The sequence below is a fragment of the Molothrus aeneus genome, chromosome 6 (genome assembly GCF_037042795.1).
Source record: "Molothrus aeneus isolate 106 chromosome 6, BPBGC_Maene_1.0, whole genome shotgun sequence".
Taxonomy (NCBI): Eukaryota; Metazoa; Chordata; class Aves; order Passeriformes; family Icteridae; genus Molothrus; species Molothrus aeneus.
Window position 1 is genome coordinate 56378660 of NC_089651.1, and position 16351 is coordinate 56395010.

The 16351-nt window shown below is 44.8% G+C and overlaps 1 protein-coding gene across 1 annotated transcript; it reads left to right on the top strand.

Annotated features, from left to right (window-relative positions):
• Positions 1-8619: 8619 nt before the first annotated feature.
• Positions 8620-10702, top strand: GPHB5 (glycoprotein hormone subunit beta 5). The gene is made up of 2 exons (XM_066552859.1): positions 8620-8820; positions 10514-10702. The coding sequence occupies exons 1-2, from the start codon at positions 8620-8622 to the stop codon at positions 10700-10702; spliced, it is 390 nt and encodes a 129-aa protein (XP_066408956.1).
• The last annotated feature ends 5649 nt before the right edge of the window (positions 10703-16351 follow it).

The following is a 16351-nucleotide window of genomic DNA, read 5'->3' on the forward strand; positions in this document are numbered from 1 at the left end:
CCATTGGCACCAGTCTCTTTAGAGACACATCATAGTTCCACCAGTGCTCTCCACTCTGTGCAGGGAATGCCACCCAAAGCAGGAAGATCAGTAAAATGTTGGGTTGTGGCTCTGGAGTTTGTTCTGTGTCTTCTTGGCATTCTGTGGCCAGCCTCTGTGAGGAGGGATTTCTAAAGGAAGTACAGACCAGCAGCTCTCCCCTTTCAGTGTCAGTGGAGATTTGGCCATTGCTAACCCTGGTAAATTTAACCTACAGTGCTTGTAGCTCTTGGGTGATGCTTTATGAAGTGTTCAGAAACTGGAGCCTGCAGGACACCTGATCCTTGATGCCAATTAAAGAGGCAAAACTTAAATTTAATTTTCTAGCCTTATGTTTCGAGTCAAACCCAGCATTTTATTATCATTTCAGCTTAATCTGTGAGTCATTAGTAATGCATTTTCCTTATAAAGCAACATCTGTATGTTGTATTCTTTACATGTCCAAGAAGTTCAGAGTCTTTTAGTACTTTGAGTCGAGTGGGAATCCCTGGGGTACAGTTTGGCACACACCTCTGCAAACACACCTTTTAGTCATTTACTGCTGGGTTAAAACCTAAATGGATGATTGAAGATTTAAGCAGCTGGATTTCAACATCTATTTGCCACATGCCAGTTGCAAGCAAAGCAAGAAATTATTATACTTAGCCATGATTTACATATTTGACCCTTGAACTTCAGAGGATATAGCTGACATTGTCAGAGTCAAACACTGTATGAAGCTCTGTGAAACATGAAACTTGTCTTGTTAGACTTGTCCGATCTTTATAAATTAATGTCTGGTCTGAAAGTGTCTTTAAATGACAAAAGTGGTTTTTTTTTAATCAGGATTTATCTGTCTGATCTATTAAAGTAGACATAGCTTACAAAGACTGCAGAATAAAAAGCATGCTTGAAGAAAGGCAGAGGTGTGTAGCATCAGCACCATAAAATTGAATTTGTGGTACTTTTTTCAGTTAATCTCTATTGATTAATCCATACGCAGGAGAGTGCAGACTCTGACCTGAACTTTCAGCTCAGGTGAAATCATTACTACTGTGATATCAGAATTTGTAAATAAGCTGTAAACTATAACAAGTGATGTTAATTAGGAAGAAATTCTTCCCTGAGAGAGTGGTGAGACAGTCACAGTGTGATGTGCCTGTGGCAGTGATGCTCAGAGGTGAAAGATGGATCTTTGTTATCTCTCACTCTTCTTATCTTCCTCCCCTGGTAATTCTTCAGTTGCTGATAAGTTGGTGACTCAAGACAGACAACAGAGCCCTGGGCAGCCTCTGGTACCTCAGCTGTCTCTGCAGGGTGGTGGGGTTTGTTTCTGGCCTGCTGGAACATATAATTCTTCCTGGCCTCTGTGAGCCCTGCTGGTCCCATGACATGGGGTGAATCTGCACCCACAAGGAACTTGTAAAAATCAGTGGGAACGGGGTGAAGAACTGGAAATAGGAGGACTCAAAGTGTTGTCTGAGATCCACATTTCCCCAGGGGGTAAAAAGATTTCAGGCTGGAAGATTTGGTTCAATTTACTCCTGACACTTCTTGCCTGTTACTGTCTGGGTCTGTGCTGTGCTGAGGTTTGATTTGGCCAAGTGCCTCTCTGGGGTTTGGGACTCTCATCCTGTTTGTTCTCCTGGCTGGATTTGGATTAGTTCAATAGTTCTATGAGTTTATTCTGACAGGATTCACAGGAAGAGACAGTAGCTTTGTTTCAGGAGATTTCATTTCCAGCTTTGTCTAATTTGCAAACTTCACTCATCATGAAGGCAATGTTTAAAAGGTGCATTAGCACTGGGGGTGATGTGAGTCACACAAAGTGTCTGTTCTCCAGTGCACCGGCCTTGAACAGTAGGGAAATTATTGAATTAAGGTAATGGATCTTTGAACTTCTGTAGTTTTGATTAAGAAGCTTCATCTTCAAATTCTGAGCCCAGAGCAGCTCTGTCATTGCTCATTAGTCTGTCCTAAAAGACTAAAATGTCTTTTCTAAAAAGACTATTAGAGGAGAGCTATGCAGTGCAGAAGGGACTTGAGCTAAAGTGGTTATTGTCAGCCACATAAAGTTTGTATAGCATCTGTATTTATTGGAAAAATCTTTTCCATACTGTAATGAACTCAGATCAAATCTCCAGGCAATTCCCTGGTGTACAATTAGAGAGCCCAGTTCTCTCTCCCATCAATGTTTAGCCAATTCCATTGGATTTGAATTCTTGAATCCAGATTCTGGGCTGAATGTGATCAGCATCATCACCATGAAGGGACAGTCTGGTAGGGAAGAAAATGTGGCTGTGTTTGAGGACAATGTGAGGGTGCACATGCTTCCAAAGTGCCTGAGAAAACTGGGAAGAATGTTACCAACAGTGTGGTGAAATGGTGTTTGATTGCTTACTATCAGGAGCTATGCTTGACAAATACACATTTCCAGAGCAAGAATATGGCTGCCTTAAGAAATGAGTCTCCTTACTTTCCTAAGGACCATGACAAAGGAGTTCCACAGCCTGGGCTCAGTGCTGCACCTTTACTCTCCTCCTCATCCCTTCTGGATATGTGTTTTTGTGTTTGTCTCCTCACCATTGTCTGTATCATAACTCCTGAACCTTCAGGGAACTCCCCAGGAATGCCCCTGCTGCAGGTAAATTCTTTCTGCCACTCAGTGTTTCAGAAATGTGTCTTCAGCAGCTGTTAATCTTTGCAACATGGAATTTACAGCCACAGTGGAGTAGGACTCTGGAATCAGTATTTGCACTAGTTTGACTGGGACAGATGTCAGACAAACTGGTCTGGTCTTCTATTTTAATTTTTAAACATCTTTTATTTTAAATTTTGCTATCCTTTGCCATTGGGCCAGGATTAATTTTGTTCAAACCTGTTATTTTCTTGACAATGGAGAGTCTTTACTTCCTTTTTTGCCTTTATATTTTTCCTTCTGATTTCTACTTGTGAAACATTTTGCTCAAAGTTTAAGGTTTGAGAAACCAGCTATTCTGAGGTACCCTGTATATAAACATACAAAAAAAGGAATTTCAATAAATGTGTTCAAACTATAGTTTTGGTCCATATAGTAGCAAATCAGGTTATGACCAGGTTCTGAACTGAATCTGCAGTTCTGCAATGGATTTATCTTTATTGGAATTACCTTGTTTAGGGTGCAATACCTGTATGTTAGAGATGTGCACTACCAAATTTTAGAAGCTTCAGCTCTTCTAATGTCTGTAGGACCTTCATTAGTTCTCTTCTGGATTGAATCCATCATAGCTACAGGCCTTTTTTAGCAGAAGAGTGTTATCTCTCTGGGATAGATGTGCCTCAAGCAAACTGTGGATTAGTGGTTTTTGTTACTGTTAAGCCTCACCCTTGGACTTCATTTTCCAAGTCTGATGGAAAAGGAAGAGAAGAATAGTGTCTGACAGATTCCTTATAACAGCCATGCTGCTGAGGCAGTGCTGAAACAGCTGGGATTCTGCTGCAGTCAGCACAGAGCTTTTCCCCAGCACTTCAGATCTGCAGGGCTGGATTTTACAGGTGTGCTCACTGGGCTGTTCTGCCATTCCTAACACAGGTACCCCCACAAGCTGCAAGAAGTGTTCATCTCCTCTGTAAGAGGGCTCATTCCCCTGAGTACTGAGTGTGGTCTGATTTACTGCCACAGCAGCCTCAAGAAATCCTCTTTCCTGACTGCATTCTTGTCCCCCTAATGCTCATTCAGCTGGTGCCAGCTCGTGTTGTGTTAAGCCCAGGAAGCAAAATGAGCAGAAAGTCTTTTAAAGCAGAAGTGGCTTTGTGTGCCCAAGACCTTCAGCAAGGACTGGTGTCCCATTGTTAGCAGGGAGAGCCCACATTTATCTCATTCCTGCCCAGGAACACATTTCCTGATGGCTGCATTTTGCTCCCTCTGCTTGCACTTGGCACTGTTTCTACCAAAGCCTTACAAGGAGCTTTACTTGCTGCCTTTGATTTTCATTTACAGATCAGCCGTGCCCTCTCAAGGTTAAACCTGCTTTGTCTGTCCCTTTACAAACCAACTCTTTGCATTCTTTCAGAATGTAGAAAATGACAGAAAGTCACTCTCCAAGACAAACATGCAGCAGCTGTGGGGATGGATCAAACAATCTTAATGCACTTGTTTGAAATGCTGGTTTCAGGACATAAAGGTTATCTTTTTTTCAAAACTACCAGCAAAGAGTAAACAAACTATAGACATAAAGTCAGATGTTAACTTGTATAGGGAAAAGTGATTCTAGTGCTATTTTTTTCTGTGAGTTCATCAAACTACATCTAACATTTATAGCTATGTATCCTACCTGATAGTTTTATGACTCTTTTCTAAACTGAACCCTAATCTCTCTTGGGTGCCACCTCCTGTGAACTTGGCCAGCCATCCCACACCAGCTGGATTCCTCACCCCTTTCTCCTTCTGTGGTGCTTTTGAACTAACACCCACCTTTCCAAACCCCTGCTGTGTGCAGTGCATTAAATATCTCCTGTCCAGTCACTGACTTTTCTTGCCTGAATGGTCACCAGGTTCTTTTGGCCTGCCACAGCCTACACGGCTCTGTGCAGTGTTTACTGTGTGTGCAGCATTGGATTTCCCTTGGTCTGTCTCATTAAACAGCTCAGCTCAGCTACTTTCTGATGATCAACCCAATGTGAAATCCTACTGGTGTATTTATTGATTAGCTTAAAGGAGATAAACACAACAGTAATACAGCAAAAACTCTGTGTGGGAAAAAGCCAGCACTCAGGCTTTTCACACAACACAAAGCAAATCCTTCAGGAATTGGTGTCTGTCCCACAAACAGACAGGATTTTCTAGAGACAGAATAAGGGAGAGTCTGCAATTTTTCTTTTGTTTCACTCTAAGAGGCCGTTCAGTACAAATGGAGATGAGAGAACAGGATCTTACTTAGCTGGAGTCACTGAAACCAAGCTGAATTACACAAAAACTCCAGCACCTGGTTTTTTAATCCACAGAAGAAGAGGGATCTGTCAAAGCTGGTTCATCTGCCATCTGGCACGTATTTCCTGTACCTGCCTCTAATCTTGGGCTCATTTTTGCTGGTACATTTCCAGAATCAAATAAAGGGAACTTAAGCTCAGTATTTTTACTTTTACATGCTTTCCCCATAAGTCAGGAACTTTTAAACAGTATATTTTTGAAAAAGCTTTAAAAGTTTATTTTCTAGCTTTATTTTTGGTCAGTGAAAATTACAGAAAAGTAGTTTCAGGGTTATTTTAGTGGAAAGTGATCATTTTAGACCAGTGACAAGACTTTGGCTGATCCTCTTGACTTCCCTGTGACATCATTTATCTTTGAATTTCTGCTTTTCCCTCTTGGTTTCAATGGGGAAAAAAGGTGTCTGGGACATTGTCTGGTGATCTGATGGAGACATTTACAACACCTCCACTCAACATTCCAGCTCCAAAATCTCACCTGATCACCCTTCACTTGAACCTGGAGTCATTTACTGCCAGTGAGACTGGAAACAATAGTGAGGGAGAATACTGGGATGGATTTTAAACAACCCCTCCCTCCTAACTTTTCACATTTTTATTAAACATGCTATTCCTTCTTTTTTTATTCTTTTGGTGTCTGTTAAGTGAATTAATTATCTGAAGAAGTTGCTTCCCATGTCATGATGGCAATATGGCAGCAGCACCAAATGCCTGCCTGCTGCTTTTCTGTTTTTCTGACAGTCCCTTTCCTCTTTCACTTGCTCCAATCATTGTTTCCTAATTTAGACAGAAAAGGTAGAAGTTGAGAGTAAATAACCAGCCTTTTGCATTCCAGGTTGTGTGGCTGCTCCAAGCTGAATAATGAAACCCAGCAAGTGTTCTGGGGTTCCCTGGGCTCTGAGAACAAGTGGGAGCTCTGCTGCTGCACCAAATGGGGGCTGCTGACCCTGGCAGAGAAACAAGGACCTCGAGCCATGGGTTATGTACCCTGAAAAAGGGAGAGCACCATTGTGGTGTGTACCTTGTTTGGTCCTGAATGGTTGAATATCTCATTTCCTCAATGGCAGCTTGCTGTTTTCCACAGCTCATACTACAGAAAGCCTGAATGCAATCCATCAGAAGTATGTCTGGGATATTTGTAAGGTAAATGAACAAGCTCATAGTAATCACTGCTTCATATTTGATAAGATGCATGTTCTGGACATCAACAGAAGCTGTTTTGCCTGGTTGTTGTGGTTTTTTCCTCTACTCTTTTTTGATTTCTACTTATTTTGTTTTTCCCTCTGAGACATTGTAGCATGGATTTTATTTGAATCAAGGTTTCCCCTGTGTTTTCTATTCTCATGGCTGGGTTGTATTGCTGTGGCTGCCTCTGACAGCATCATCCTGAGGGATCCATAATCCCTGACACTTGCCCTGTCTTTTCTGGATTGTTCTGGGTCCTGGAGCTGGGAAGTCACTGTCCATCCATGGTGGAAAGGAAGGGAGATGTCTTTCTCCAGGCCATTGTGTGAGTTTGTGGCTTCACTTTTATGAACTCACTGACCAGCAAATTGTACACAGAAACAACTTCATCAGCTGCTCCCTGTCCTGTGGACAGCTGAGAATTGGGTTTGCACAGTGAAGGCAGAGGACAATGATTTCTAAACTTCCCTTCACAGTGGAGCTCCCCTGTGTTTCAGCTGCCTGCCTCACCAAGAGAAGAACACTTTCTTTCCTTGTAAGCTCACACGTCCTCCCCCCATCCTTTGCCCTTGCTTGTACAGAGAAGTCAAGTAAAAAAAGATCTTCTTTAGCTGACAAAAATCCAGACAATTTTTTGTACAAGTATCTGAGAAGTCTCCCTTGAGGATGTTTACTTAGGGCTTGTAAATTAGAGGCAGTGATAATTTCAGAGCCAGCTTCCAATTCCTTCACAAAGGTGTTGATATTCCATTATGGAAAAGAAGATCCATTTTGCCCCAGTGCATGCTCATAATTTCACTCACCAAGATACTCCTTTTTTGATCAGGTTATGAAACAATAACCTGCAAAAACAACAATCCCTTGAAGCTAATCACTGCTGGAAAGGGGAGTCTTGCTTTACAGTCAATGGCTTTGATGCCTTGGGGGGTTCAAGTAAGGATCTGCCTTGATTGACAAGACCCTTTCTATAAATTTGAGCAATTAGACATCCCAGTAGCAGCTGCTGGGGAGATCTACTGGTCACAAAGCTGACAGAGATTGCAGTGCAGGTCTCCTGCTGCTCTCTCTGACATCCTGAAACACCATCTGCAATTTAAAACTGCAAAAGGAATTCTGACTCCAACGAGTTAGGTGAGTGCATGTCTGTGTTTGCTCCCTGTCATGGCTCTGGCTCATGAATAAAGCAGAAGGATTTGCTAAAGTGGCAAAAGATAAATGTTTGATTTGTTCTGAAGTTTGTCTATTTTGCTCTACATATATTTTTTAAAAAATAAGGAGCTTTAGCATTTTTTTACCCTGTTGAAGGTTATATATAATCATACTCTCTTTAATCACATGTAAGACGCTAGTGTATACCTGGTGACATATATGATGCAAACATCATGTGCTGATCTAAAGCTCTGATTTAGCAAATGTAAATAATTTTGTTTAACAGGAGCCTAGAGACTCAAGCATCAGACAGGCAAATGGCAGTCCCAGCTCACTTAATTTTGGTCTGTCCAACTGAGGACAGACCCCAGCACACACCAGTCTGTGCCCCATGAAGTAGATGACTTTCTCAAAATTCAGTGTCAAACCTGGGGTTTCTAAGACAGATGTGTTTAAATGCAATGACAGTATGTGAATTGTAAAATGTGAATTGTAAAATGGACCTCATGTCTTAAAGCTACTTTCTAGCTCTCTTTTTTTGACAGGAGAGCTGTTCCAGAGAAGTTGCTTGCTTTCTTTGCTGAGACAGAAGGTCAACAGGTATTGGAGGTCTTGGTGGGCGCTGGGCTGCTCAGGTGTGAGGAGTTCAGGGTTCCTGTGGTCACCTTGGCCATGTCCCCCCTGTCAGCCCAGCTCTGGTCACTGCCTTGGCAGGCTAGGCTGGGTGTGAGCTGTGCAAGCCCCTCTGGCTGCAGCCCTGGGAGAGGAATGGCACCAGGCCAGTGCACTGGGTGCTGGTAATACTCCAGTATTTTTACTCTCCTTTATTTTTACTCAATTACTCTCCAGTAATACTTCTGGGAGATGCTGAGATTGTAGCACAAATTCAGGGATGCTTGGCTCCCAGCTGTGCAGCTCTTGGCTTTGTGTGAGCTCAGGACAGCCCAAGCAGGGTGGCAGAAAGGCATACGCTGCAAAACAAATGTGCAATATGGAGATTTCAGCGGGGCTGAAGCATGGGCTGGTGACTTCATGTCTTCCAGGCAAACTCCCACTGCTCTGCAGGGAAAGCCTTCACACTGCTGCATTCTGTGACAGACCTTTTTACTGAGATTTTCCACTTCTGGGAGTAGTGACCCCTCATTCCTCCCCCGGCCCCTCTTCTCCCAGGCTGAGTGAGGATGAGGTTTGAAGGGAGGAAGAGCTACCCCTGCTTCATCTGAGCCCATCCACCTGCCCTTCTCGCCTGCTGGGCTCTGCTGGCCCTGCCAGCCCTGCCCTCCTCTGCCCTCTGCCCTCAGCATGAAGCTGCCCTGGCTGATCCCCGGAGCTCTCCTTGTCCTGCTGCTGCCCGGCCGCGCCGCCGCCGCGGCCTCGGCCCTGGACCTGCGGACGTTCGTGGGCTGCGCCGTGAGGGAATTCACCTTCCTGGCCAGGAAACGCGGCTGCCGCGGCCTCCGCGTCACCACCGACGCCTGCTGGGGACGCTGCGAGACCTGGGAGGTGAGGCTGTGGCACAGGGACACCCCTGGCTGGTGTTTGTACCTCAAAAAATCCCTCTGAAGACACCCACCCCCAGGGCCCATGGCCCCCTGGCTGCGCTGGCAGCGTTTGTTGTTGGCTGTCCCTCCCTCCTGCCACTGCCCCACAGGGGAATGGAAGCCATGTGATGATATTAATGAAGCACTTATGTAATGCTCTTACTACGCAGTCTGAAAGCCTCTTACAGCTTGAACACTTAAGGAGAGAGGGACTTTATTACTTTGCTTGAAAAAAACCGTATTCCTTGGAGATTAGGATGTAGCTCCCAATTAGTGGGTAATATATTTTATTCCAAAAAGCAGATCCCAAAGATAATGTCTGTTTCTAATTCGGTCCCGTTTTAAGCCCTGTATAAATGTGAAGTGTTTAAGTTTTAGGGGTGTACAGAGAGAGAAAGATTGAGCATAAGTTCCTCCACACACATGTCAGAGAGCAAGTTTCTGACATTACTGTTCAGCAACCAGAGAGCTCAAGGGGCCAATCCCAGTTTAATTTATTCAGAAAACCTCGAGTGACTCAGAGGGATCTTGTCCACATGAAGACAAGGACTCTACATAAGTGACCAGAGGAGGAGCAGGGTCTGTGTGCCAGCCCTGACTCCCATTCTTCATGACTTGTTGGGATGAGGGGAGAGGCTACCAGTGGCAGATTCCATGCTGGGATAAGGTGCCTGTGAGGCATCTCTCAACCCCTGCTTCCCCCTACTCCCAAGCTCTTCTGGCATCTCAGACCTTGCAGCCTCTCCTGCTGTATTGCAATACCCCTGGGGTGTAGCTCAGCTAAATAAACCTGGCTGTCGGTGTATTCTGCACATCTTCTTGCTGAAATGTTGTATTTGTTCTCTCCCACGTTTTTGTTTCCCAGGGAGGGCTCTTTGCACAGCACAGAGGCAAAGAAAGAAATTAAAATGTCTCCTAGCTGGGAGATATTAGGCAGTGGGCTCCCATTCCTGTATGTGCTGCCCATTCCTGGAGTCTTTGGAAAATGGGTGCCCCTGTTAAGGAGAAACTGATTTTTCAGCAAAACCAATGCCACTGTGATACCACATGGCAGGGTGGGTTTCAAGGCCTTCAGGCTCCCATCATCTTCTGATGGCTGAGGTCTCTGGCCAAGCTGATTTTCTCCAGAGGAATTGCAGACTTTTCTGCTGGCTGCTGTGCTGAGAGCTTTCTCCACAGTGTGCAGCCATTAGGATTTGTGGGAAGTGCAGCCTGACAGAGAGGACTGGTCTGGCTGAGAAAAAACCCAGCCCTTGGCACCTGGATGCACTCCCACTCTTAGGCAGCTTGTGCACATGAAGGGTTTCCAGCAGAATGTGTTTAATGGAAAATCAATGCTCTTGGAAGAAAGCATTTGGTCGAAACACTCAGACTCTGCTAAAAACCAGCATTTGGGATAATCTTTTGTCTTCCTTCAAGCAGGTTTTAATTGGAGCTTTATGCTTTAAGCAAACTGAAACACATACATGCACCCACTCCTCTCCATGGCAGGGCTCCAAGAGGCAAGTGTTGAAGGATGTAGCCTAAAATTTCTTTCCACAGCCCCTTCCACCTGCTCCAGTAGCTCCTCTATTCACACAAAATCCCCTTGAGGAAACTGGGGCTCCAGATGTTTGTCTTGCTTCTTGCCTGAGGCCAGCAGTTCTCCCCTGCAGAAACCAATCCTGGAGCCTCCTTACATCGAGTCCCACCACCGGATCTGCACCTACAACGAGACCAGGATGGTGACGGTGAAGCTGCCCAGGTGTGCCCCTGGCGTGGACCCCTCCTACACCTACCCCGTGGCCATCCGCTGTGACTGTGACATCTGCTCCACTGCCACCACCGAGTGTGAGACCTACTGACCTCCCCTCCCAGCCTGGGCAAGGAGGGGACAAATTCTCCCCCAGCTTCGCACCCTTGGTACCTCCAGCATTCTGCAGGGTGTAAAGCAGCCCAGAATTTGATCTCTCCCTGTAATGCTGCTGCTCACTGATTTTTCTGGGCAGATGAGGCTTAATCCCCTCTCCTCATGCTGCTCAAAGCATTATTGCTGTAGAAACCCACAGCCTTAGACTAGCAAATACATGGTAAAAAGAAATGTTGCAGTTTCCCTTCCCTCTGTGTGACCTTTCTCCCTGCACACGGACAGAACAGCCACTGGGGTGTGAAAACACCCCAAAAAGGCATTGCCTTCTCCACAACAGCCTGATTCATCTGGGGTTTAGCTTCTTCCCAGTAACATAAATGCAGTTACCAACACTTCCACCACCTCCCCCTCCCCAATTAGTTAATCTTACCCTGCAGTCATTCAGGAGTTACAATCAAAGAAAAAGGTCTCAAGGCCAATGAAATGGAAATAAGTATTCAGATCACTACCTTGAAATTAGGGAGAATGCATACTCAGCCCTGACTCAGCCAAGGACTTAAGCTCATGATTAAGTGTTTTGCTTGATATCAGTGGACTTTTACAGTTAAGCATGTATTTCAGTGCTTTGCTTTATTGGAGCTATTTTGTTGAAAAAAAAAATTACCTCACAAGGGACAATTCCTGAAAAAAAACCAGAACAAAGAGATACACATTATGTACAGAACCATCTGCTTTTGTCCAGGGATTGGAGGGAAAATGGCTTCACATGGAATCAGTGAGACTCTGCAGAGCCCAAGGCATCTCTCCTGACAATTTCCAGAGTCAGAGGGACCAAGCCAAAATGCAAGGATCATGGTTTGGTTTCAGTGAGCCCCTGGCTGAGGTGGTGGGAAAGAGGGAGCTAAGGAAGGGTGTTCCCACAGCTCCCTGAGACCTGCTCCTCTGAGGGTGCACACAGAGCTGGGGGACAGCCAGATGTGCCTGCAGGAAAGCTGTAGAGTGTCCAGGAATGGTGGGTGAGACATGTCCAGCACAGGAAAGAGAGCAGATGTTCTACAGGACACTTCACACCTCCTCAGACCCACTCTTTACAAACCAGGGGGACACCTGGGGGCTGCCACAAGAGCCCCGTGTGACCACAGCCACACAAGTGCCTTTGTTCCCTGGTTCCCACCTGCAGGAGGACACACTCACATTCATCTCTCATTTCTCCCCTGAACAAGATGGGAAATTAGGTGAACAAAGGAAGATTTGCCAAGTGGGAGAGGCCCAAAGGAGCTCACAAAACGAAGACACCTTCTCAGATAGCCATTAGGAGAGAATTGCTGCTCAGAGTGATACCTGCACCTGTCCTCCCCCACTCAGTGCCTTGTCTCCTGGATGCAGTCACCTTCATTTACAGGGATGCATGCTTGAAACTACCCCAGGTGTCCTGTCCACACTGAGACAGATTTAATTTAACCTGTAATTTATTGGTTGGTACAATTTTTTTTATCTTTAAAAGCTGTACTATGACTAAGTAGGAAGATCCCATTCTGTAATTCTGAATAGAGACTGCTATGTCCAACAGCATCAGGAGCAGTATTTTGCTGATGCAGAGTTTAACTACCCTTTAAAAAGTCCTCATGTTTTGTTTCAAATTGCGCCTCACGATCCCTTTGATATTGTCAATTGGTGTTACAGTTATTATGGGAAACCTGCAAATTGTTTTGTGTCCTTAATAAACCTCATAACTGTAGTATGAAAGCAATTTCAAGCAATGTGTGCCTCCTTTTCTGTGTGTAGAGATTTCTCACGTAGAATATCTATAAGCTCCTACAAACTCTTTGCCAGAGCTGTGAACACCTGCAAAACATCTCCTTGCTGTGAAGTCATTTCCTTCACTGAATTTCTCTGATGGACTCTGGCTGTGCTTCAGTCTCAGGATTAGAGGCAGGGTTAGAAAGTGGCAAACTTCCTTCCTTTGCAGCCAGCAGGAAGTCAGGGCTGTACCCGGACACGGTGAGACAGTAGAAACCTCAGCAAGTGATCAGAACAAAACACTGCAGGGTGGGAAAAGGGTTTTGACTGATGCAGCCAGCCTGGGGAACAGAAAGGGGAGGTGGGAAGGATCTACTGACTGAAACCAAGTCAGCAAAATGCCACTTTGAGATGATCTTTCAAGGAGGAGAGCAAAAGAGGTGCTGTGGAGCTGCCCTGAGTGACAGAAATCCAATCAACACCAGATTGTAAATGTGGAACTTCACCCCCAGAAGTTATTGCACCAGTAGGCCTTAATTCTGTTAAATTCATATCATTTTTTATACTTAAAATTACAGAATAGTTTGAGTTGTTTCTAGTCCAGCCTGCCTGCAAAGAGCAGGAACATCTTCCACTAGACCAGATTCCTCAAAGCCCTGTCCTACCTCACCTAGAATGTTCCCAGGGATGGGGCATCCACCACCTCTCTAGCCAGTGTTTCACCATCTTCACTGTAAAACACTTGTAAAAATCAACCCTCTTTTTGTTTAAGACCCTTACTCCTTGTCCTGTCACAACCTGTGACCAGATCTTTAGTTTTCACATCCTTAATGCTGCAGCTGGGGTGGTACATCCTGCCCAGAATTTGTAGGCAGCCAACACAGCCCACATATTTCAGAGCATGAGAAGCTTCTTCCCAGGCAAAGTTCACCTCCTTGGGGGCATTTTAATGCTTTTTAGAGCCATGGATTTAGATGTCACCACCCAACCTGTCCAAAGCAGTTGAACAGCTTGTCTGTCTTTGGTATGTGTTTGCAAGGAATGTTTGTCACAAAGGCCATGACACCTCAGGTATTCTCTCTCCCACGAAAAGCAGTGGATTTATTTGTGCCTCAGTTTCCCTTTTGGACACTGGGAATGTTGCTGCAGGTGGTTTTTTCCTCTCTACAGTGTGTTCTGCGGTGTACAGGCTGTCAGCCCCCCAGGCACATCTGTATCCTGCAGTGCACTCAGTGCCTGCAGGATAAATAGAAATTATTACCTTTATTGTAGGGATTAATAGGTTTATTTTAGAAATTAATAGGTTTATTGGAGCTCATTGAACCTGAACAGCAACGATCACTGCCCTGCAGAGCTTTGATTTGTCAAAATGCCCTCCTGTTCCATGACAGCCACAGCAGTCCACTGGCCCTGGGAGCTCAGCTCCCCTGCAGCTGGTGTGCCCAGCCCCAATGACCCTGCCAGAAATCAGTGTATTTACCCCAGTACAGAGCTGAGCTGCCATGAGAGGGAGGGCAGGATGCCTCCCTGCAGGGGTGTTCCCTGCACTGACTGGATTTCTGTCTGGGAGATGGGACAGGCAGCTGCCCCCTGCTCTCTTTGTACCCACATGAAAACACTGGAAGCAGCACCCAGGCTCAGAGCAAAGCCTGTCTCACCCAACATCCTGCCAGGGACTGTGGCCAGCTGTGGGTATTCAGAGAAATGTGAAAGCATCAAGGCTGCACGGCTCCATCCTTCCCTTGGCTACATCCACCCAGCCTTATCTGGCAGCAATTTAGGAATTTTCTGCTCTGGGGGATTCCTTTGGCACATTGCTGTTAACCCCAGACATGTGGGTCCTCCGTGCCTCCTCTTCCCAGATAAAATCAGGCCATGGAGAGTCTGGTGAGTAATGCCACCTTCCTCTGGGGGAAGGTGAATAAAATATATTCCAGGCTATATGCTGTGCCCTCTTGGATTGTCCTGGCTCCTCTGAGGATGTATCCATTCACAGCAGCCAGGGATTTGGGCTGCAGTGCCTCTTTATTTGGAATAAACCTTGATATCCTTTGTCTTTTCTCTGCAAGTGCTGCAGGCAGGGCTGGTTAAACCTGCTGAGGTTCACAAGCTGCAGGAACATGAAAAGAGCCTTCCTCTGGTGAAACTTGCTTTGGTCCAGCCAAGATGAGGGATGTTGTTCAGGAGTGGTGGGATTTCTAGGCTTAACTTGAAGACCAGACCAGCTGGTCAATGAGATTGCTTCTGGTCTTGAAACTAATTTTAATGAACAGCTGGGTAACAAAGGCACTTTTTTTTTGTAATTAATTTTGTTACTTTTTAAAAAACAAGATCCACATCTCTGCACTGAATCCCTGGAAGACTGGAGTCAGTCATATTCTTATTTCCAGACCAGCAAGGCTGTCTTTCCTCATGTAAATTCTTCACCACCATAAGCCTTTCACTCTCCCTCCTGACCCTCCCTGCCCTGGCTGCTGGACCAAAGGGTGCACAGCTCATTATCTTCCTTGCCAACATGTTGGTAGATGTTTTTCCTACCTGAAAAGTCCTGCAAGGTTCATGTGATGAGCATCTGGGAAAATAAACACAGCAGCACACCTCCCCAAAAGGATGCTGTCAAAATACTTTGAAATACATTTATTTTGTTAAAATAAACTATGTACAATAAACAATATTAATGTGCATTACAATATACAGTAATTACATGTTTAAAAGATGATAAACAGAAGAGTACAGAATTATGTGCTGTAAATAGGAAATTAATAGTGTTTACATGATTTTTAAACTATGCAGAACACATTCGCTTAAAAACTGAATTTCCTTGGTTTGAAATTGTTTTGCTTTGAATTCTGAAGATTTGGTTAATCTTTGGAAAAAAGGCATACCACTCAAAAGTCAGACATACTGTTTTAGTGCCCATCCTTTGGTTTCACCAGCCCCATATTCCAGCAATATTGCACACAGCTTTGGAGAAAAATTCAGTTACTCACATCAAGGAAGTGACTCTTTCTCCTAACTGGCTGAGACCTGACTGGTGAGAGTTAGGTCCTGATTTGTGTTGAGGTCATTACATCTGCTTCACCAACTCAATCAGAACAACTTGTTGAACTGTTAGTTTTAAGCATTTATTAAGGAATAATTTTAAATATTACTATTAAGTAAGCACAAAAAGAAAGGAATGAAATGTCCTTGTCTTTGTGTTCCCGGGGGAGCAGAGAATCTCTGTGCAGTGAAATTCTTGTATTTGTAGAAGTGCATCAACATCATGACACATTAAACTGGATTCAGTTGTGCTCACACTCCATCTCCCTGCTCCTCTCTGCAGCCTTCTTTGAAGTCCTCCCAGTCTCGAGGTGCTGCTGAGCCCCAGGTGGGACTCCACAGAGGCATCTCCCAGCTCGTTCACCAGCCTCAATCCTTATTTTTTGGGGCATCAGGGCCACCACACCATGTCCTTCTCTGTAGCATTTCCCACCTGGCACCCTGGGCTTGGGTCACTTCTGCTCGTGAGTGAAGAAGACTTTGTCAGTGTCTTTCCCCTCTCACGTAAATTTTTGTTATTGCTTATCAGTGAATTAATATTTACAAGCTTGGGGAGAGTTTGGGCTCATTTGCTCCACGCTGAGAGGGCAGTTCAGTGCCTGCCAGGTCTGTGATGCACTTAGAGCAGCTGCCTATTTAGGGGAAAAATACTGAGAGGGACAATATGATAGCCACACTCTGGATATGATTTACCCACAAACTGCTTTGACAGACATCAGACAAATTTTTCTACATGTTATCAATACAAAAAATGTGTTGGAAGATCTGGAAACTGTAGACTGGTGACAACTGTTTACTCTGAATTCATTAACCTCCAATCAAAGTCAAAATTCACCAGAGTTGGTATCAGTGAGAGCTCAAG

Excerpts from the sequence above, each read along its gene's own strand:
- GPHB5 (XM_066552859.1), top strand. The coding sequence starts at position 8,620 with ATGAAGCTGCCCTGGCTGATCCCCGGAGCTCTCCTTGTCCTGCTGCTG. Across the intron at positions 8,821-10,513 it reads GACGCTGCGAGACCTGGGAG|AAACCAATCCTGGAGCCTCC; the intron begins GTGAGGCTGTGG and ends TCTCCCCTGCAG.